The sequence below is a fragment of the Lampris incognitus genome, chromosome 16, assembly GCF_029633865.1.
Source record: "Lampris incognitus isolate fLamInc1 chromosome 16, fLamInc1.hap2, whole genome shotgun sequence".
Taxonomy (NCBI): domain Eukaryota; kingdom Metazoa; phylum Chordata; class Actinopteri; order Lampriformes; family Lampridae; genus Lampris; species Lampris incognitus.
The window spans coordinates 43,039,580-43,045,118 of NC_079226.1; the positions used below are offsets into that span (position 1 = coordinate 43,039,580).

The window sequence follows — 5,539 nt, forward strand, 5'->3', positions numbered from 1 at the left end:
GTTTAATATATGTTATTCAGCAAGTATTGATAATTGACAACATGGTTTTGTTATGGTATGAGCATGAGCTAAGAAAGGGGGATGTAGATCAGTGACTGTGTCATTGCTGATGTTTATTGAGCCACTGCAGACACCGTACTGAGGAACACTCAGTTATACAGGTTATCGGGTGAGGGCCCGCGAAGCGATATTGCTGGATGCCAGCTACACGTATGTCGTCTTATTGCATCCTCGCCGTGTTGGTTAATAAACCAGGTTATGAGTACTAACCCTGCGTCATTCATGAGAACACGAAACAGTAAAGAAGGATGTAAAGGGTTGTGTAAATATCTCTCAGGTCAACAACATGTATTAGTAAAGAAGGATGTAAAGGGTTGTGTAAATATCTCTCAGGTCAACAACATGTATTAGTAAAGAAGGATGTAAAGGGTTGTGTAAATATCTCTCAGGTCAACAACATGTATTAGTAAAGAAGGATGTAAAGGGTTGTGTAAATATCTCTCAGGTCAACAACATGTATTAGTAAAGAAGGATGTAAAGGGTTGTGTAAATATCTCTCAGGTCAACGACATGTATTAGTAAAGAAGGATGTAAAGGGTTGTATAAATACCTCTCAGTTCAACAACATGTATTAGTAAAGAAGGATGTAAAGGGTTGTGTAAATATCTCTCAGTTCAACGACATGTATTAGTAAAGAAGGATGTAAAGGGTTGTGTAAATATCTCTCAGGTCAACAACATGTATTAGTAAAGAAGGATGTAAAGGGTTGTGTAAATATCTCTCAGGTCAACAACATGTATTAGTAAAGAAGGATGTAAAGGGTTGTATAAATATCTCTCAGGTCAACAACATGTATTAGGAGAGAATAATTAGACAATATGGAGTTTTCAGGTAGTGGATTTTCAGTTGATGGTGAATTATTGCGTATGGCTTTTTGATTCTCTTTAATTTCTCATGTTGCTGTCAGTATTAGTTGTTGAGTAACTGACTGACAGACCATCTACTCTGTTGTGTATTTAGGTGTGAGTAAGAGGCAGGTAAAATAAGATTTTTCCTCTCCCTGCTCCTTTTCCATCATGGAATGTTTAAATTGATTTGTGTTTGAGTATGAACTGCTTGTTTCTGTCTGGAGCTGTGCAGTACCATGAGCCCAATAAATAATAATGAAATGAAATTATACATATATATATATATATATATATATATATATATATATATATATATATATATATATATATATATAATTTCGGTGGACACCGAAATAAGGGCGTGAATCACATTATCAGCTGATGAGTGTGCGACGCATGAAACAAGCTAGTACTGCTATGTATTAAAAAAAGTTTTTCCTATATACACTACCGTTCAAAAGTTTGGGATCACCCAAACAATTTTGTGTTTTCCATGAAAAGTCACACTTATTCACCACCATATGTTGTGAAATGAATAGAAAATAGAGTCAAGACATTGACAAGGTTAGAAATAATGATTTGTATTTGAAATAAGATTTTTTTTACATCAAACTTTGCTTTCGTCAAAGAATCCTCCATTTGCAGCAATTACAGCATTGCAGACCTTTGGCATTCTAGCTGTTAATTTGTTGAGGTAATCTGGAGAAATTGCACCCCACGCTTCCAGAAGCAGCTCCCACAAGTTGGATTGGTTGGATGGGCACTTCTTGCGTACCATACGGTCAAGCTGCTCCCACAACAGCTCAATGGGGTTCAGATCTGGTGACTGCGCTGGCCACTCCATTACCGATAGAATACCAGCTGCCTGCTTCTGCTCTAAATAGTTCTTGCACAATTTGGAGGTGTGTTTAGGGTCATTGTCCTGTTGTAGGATGAAATTGGCTCCAATCAAGCGCTGTCCACTGGGTATGGCATGGCGTTGCAAAATGGAGTGATAGCCTTCCTTATTCAGAATCCCTTTTACCCTGTACAAATCTCCCACCTTACCAGCACCAAAGCAACCCCAGACCATCACATTACCTCCACCATGCTTAACAGATGGCGTCAGGCATTCTTCCAGCATCTTTTCATTTGTTCTGCGTCTCACAAACGTTCTTCTTTGTGATCCAAACACCTCAAACTTGGATTCATCCGTCCACAACACTTTTTTCCAGTCTTCCTCTGTCCAATGTCTGTGTTCTTTTGCCCATCTTAATCTTTTTCTTTTATTGGTCAGTCTCAGATATGGCTTTTTCTTTGCCACTCTGCCCTGAAGCCCAGAATCCCGCAGCCGCCTCTTCACTGTAGATGTTGACACTGGTGTTTTGCGGGTACTATTTAATGAAGATGCCAGTTGGGGACCTGTGAGGCGTCTGTTTCTCAAACTAGAGACTCTAATGTACTTATCTTCTTGCTCAGTTGTGCAACGCGGCCTCCCACTTCTTTTTCTACTCTGGTTAGAGCCTGTTTGTGCTGTCCTCTGAAGGGAGTAGTACACACCGGTGTAGGAAATCTTCACTTTCTTAGCAATTTCTCGCATGGAATAGCCTTCATTTCTAAGAACAAGAATAGACTGTCGAGTTTCAGATGAAGGTTCTCTTTTTCTGGCCATTTTGAGCGTTTAATTGACCCCACAAATGTGATGCTCCAGAAACTCAATCTGCTCAAAGGAAGGTCAGTTTTGTAGCTTCTGTAACGAGCTAAACTGTTTTCAGATGTGTGAACATGATTGCACAAGGGTTTTCTAATCATCAATTAGCCTTCTGAGCCAATGAGCAAGCACATTGTACCATTAGAACACTGGAGTGATAGTTGCTTGAAATGGGCCTCTATACACCTATGTAGATATTGCACCAAAAACCAGACATTTGCAGCTAGAATAGTCATTTACCACATTAGCAATGTATAGAGTGTATTTCTTTAAAGTTAAGACTAGTTTAAAGTTATCTTCATTGAACAGTACAGTGCTTTTCCTTCAAAAATATGGACATTTCAATGTGATCCCAAACTTTTGAACGGTAGTGTATATATATATATAACATATTTCCTTTATATCAAAGTTAGCAGGTAATAGGATAAACAATTAGGGAGAAATGCATTAATGTATGAAGAGTGAGGGAATCTCGAAAGCATAAACCTTTGAAGGGGGCATAGGTTAAGACTCAACAGAGGGGAATGGGGGAGATGGTCATTTGAATTGCTACTATATTGAACGAACTGATCAATTTCAGTAGTAGATATTGACACATGACTTTTTGTTTTTCATTTGTCTCTTGCAGGGCTTGATTGTGATGGTGGTCTGCATGGATAAGAAATTGTGCTATGATGGAGGGCAAAGTGGGTAGAAGAGTCATGCAACAACAAGCCCTGCACTGTTGCCACCTCTTCCTGTTTTGGGCTGTGCTGCTCCTCCTGGCCAGCTTTGCTCTGTCCTGCCCTCCCCGATGTGACTGCTCTGCCCAGAGTAAGTCGGTCAGCTGCCACCGCAAACGCCTACCTGCCATCCCGGAAGGCATCCCCATCGAGACACGTGTCCTGGACCTCAGCAAGAACAAGCTACGGAGCATTACACCAGACAACTTTTCATCCTTCCAGCAGCTGGAGGAGTTGGATCTCAGTGACAACCTCATCAGTGTGGTGGAGCCCGGCTCTTTTCGCTCTCAGTTTGCTCTGCGCTCACTCATCTTCCGCAGCAACTTGCTCCAGCTGGTTCCCGCCGGTGTCCTTTCCGGTTTGACAAACCTCACACGCCTTGACCTCAGTCACAACCGCCTGGTTGTTCTGCTGGATCATGGCTTCCAAGATCTGCACAGATTGACATCTTTAGAGGTGGGGGACAATGAACTGGTTTTTATCTCGCAGCGGGCCTTCACAGGATTACTAGGACTTAATAGACTGACCCTAGAACATTCCAACCTGACAGTGGTCCCCACTGATGCCCTTGCACATCTGCACAATCTGATTGAACTGCGCCTGCGCTACCTGAGCATTAGTTTCCTGAAGCCGTACTCCTTCAAGAGGCTAGCACGTCTCCGCCAGCTAGAGATCGATTATTGGCCCTGGCTCGATACAGTGCCATACCTTTCACTGCATGGCCTCAACCTTACAACGTTGTCCATTACCAACACGAACCTGTCTGCCATTCCTGGTCCAGCATTGCGCAACCTGCCCTACCTCACACATCTCAACTTGTCCTTCTGTCGTATCCAGTACATCCAGCAGGGAGACCTCGGTCAGTTTTCACATCTGCTTGAATTTCACCTGAAAGGTGTACAGTTGGCATCCATTGAGCCTTTGGCATTTGTGGGTCTCAAGTCTTTGCAGCTACTGGATGTCTCACAGAACCACCTAAACTCTCTGGAGAGGGGTGTGTTTGCCTCACCAGACACCCTCCAGAGGCTCTATCTGGGTAGTAACCCTTTGGTGTGTGATTGCCGCCTACTTTGGCTGTTGAATGGCTACAAGCCCCCATCCCTGCAGTTCCTAGATGTCCAGCCCGAGTGTAGTGCCCCTGAGCCGCTTCTGGGTAAACTTCTCCGTGACCTCCGGGAGCCCCTGGTTTCCAGGTATGTGACTTGCACCAGGCCGCGGGTTGGACCAAACATTACCCAGCTGCTTATGGCTGATGAGGGGCAGCCTGCCCACTTAAGCTGCACAGCAGAAGGAATGCCTCAGCCCACAATTGCCTGGGTTACACCTCACAGACGCTACATCACAGCCAAGAGCAGTGGTAGGGTGAAAGTCCAAGCAGACGGCACCCTGGAGATCGAGACTGCAGAGTTGCATGACAGTGGGGTGTACCTGTGTATCGCCACCAATGCTGCTGGCAACGCTAGTCTGTCTGCCTCTCTAGCTGTGAAGGGCTTGGTAATCAGTGACAGATTGCCGTACAGCAACAGAAGCTCAAACTATCTGACAGACTCTAACAGCACCTGGGGGAATGGAATGGTACTGTATAATATGACAGTCCCCATAGACTTGAAGACTATCATCATATCTACGGCTATGGGCTGTCTGTCCTTCCTGGGTGTGGTCATCTTCTGTTTCCTGCTTCTGTTTGCCTGGAGCCGAGGGAAAGGCCACCACAAGAGCAACTTTGACATCGAGTATGTCCCACGCAAATCCAATGGGACGGCAGCCGAGGTGACAGAAACAAGTGGCCCACGAAGGGTCAACATGAAAATGATTTGAAACGACAACTCAGAGCGTCTCATGCTACAGTGTCATCAACGGTGCACACATATCAGCCGAAAAGATGTTTTTTTGTTTTTTATGACACCGTGGATTTGTGGAAAAAAAATGGGAGTAACGTACCAGTTTAGTTGATGTTAATATGGAGGTGGTCTAGTGATAAAGTGGACATGTGAATATCAAAGTGATATATGAAACCGTGGATGTATTTCTATAAAACGATGTTGTCATACTGTACACTGAATATTATACTATAACCAACATATCAATATGAGAGTGGTATAGTGCTGCACTAGGCATGTGTGTCCGTGGTGATGTGATAAGTAACGATGTTGTCGACTCACCGTGACACCGAGGTGAAGCAGAGAGTAACTGGGACTGGCAGGGGACATCTTGGGATG

At 43.6% G+C, this 5,539-nt stretch overlaps 1 protein-coding gene across 1 annotated transcript; it reads left to right on the plus strand.

Moving 5' to 3' along the window:
• Window positions 1-3,269: 3,269 nt before the first annotated feature.
• Window positions 3,270-5,138, plus strand: lingo2b (leucine rich repeat and Ig domain containing 2b). Its single transcript, XM_056296249.1, has one exon. The coding sequence runs from the start codon at window positions 3,270-3,272 to the stop codon at window positions 5,136-5,138; it is 1,869 nt and encodes a 622-aa protein (XP_056152224.1).
• Window positions 5,139-5,539: the final 401 nt, after the last annotated feature.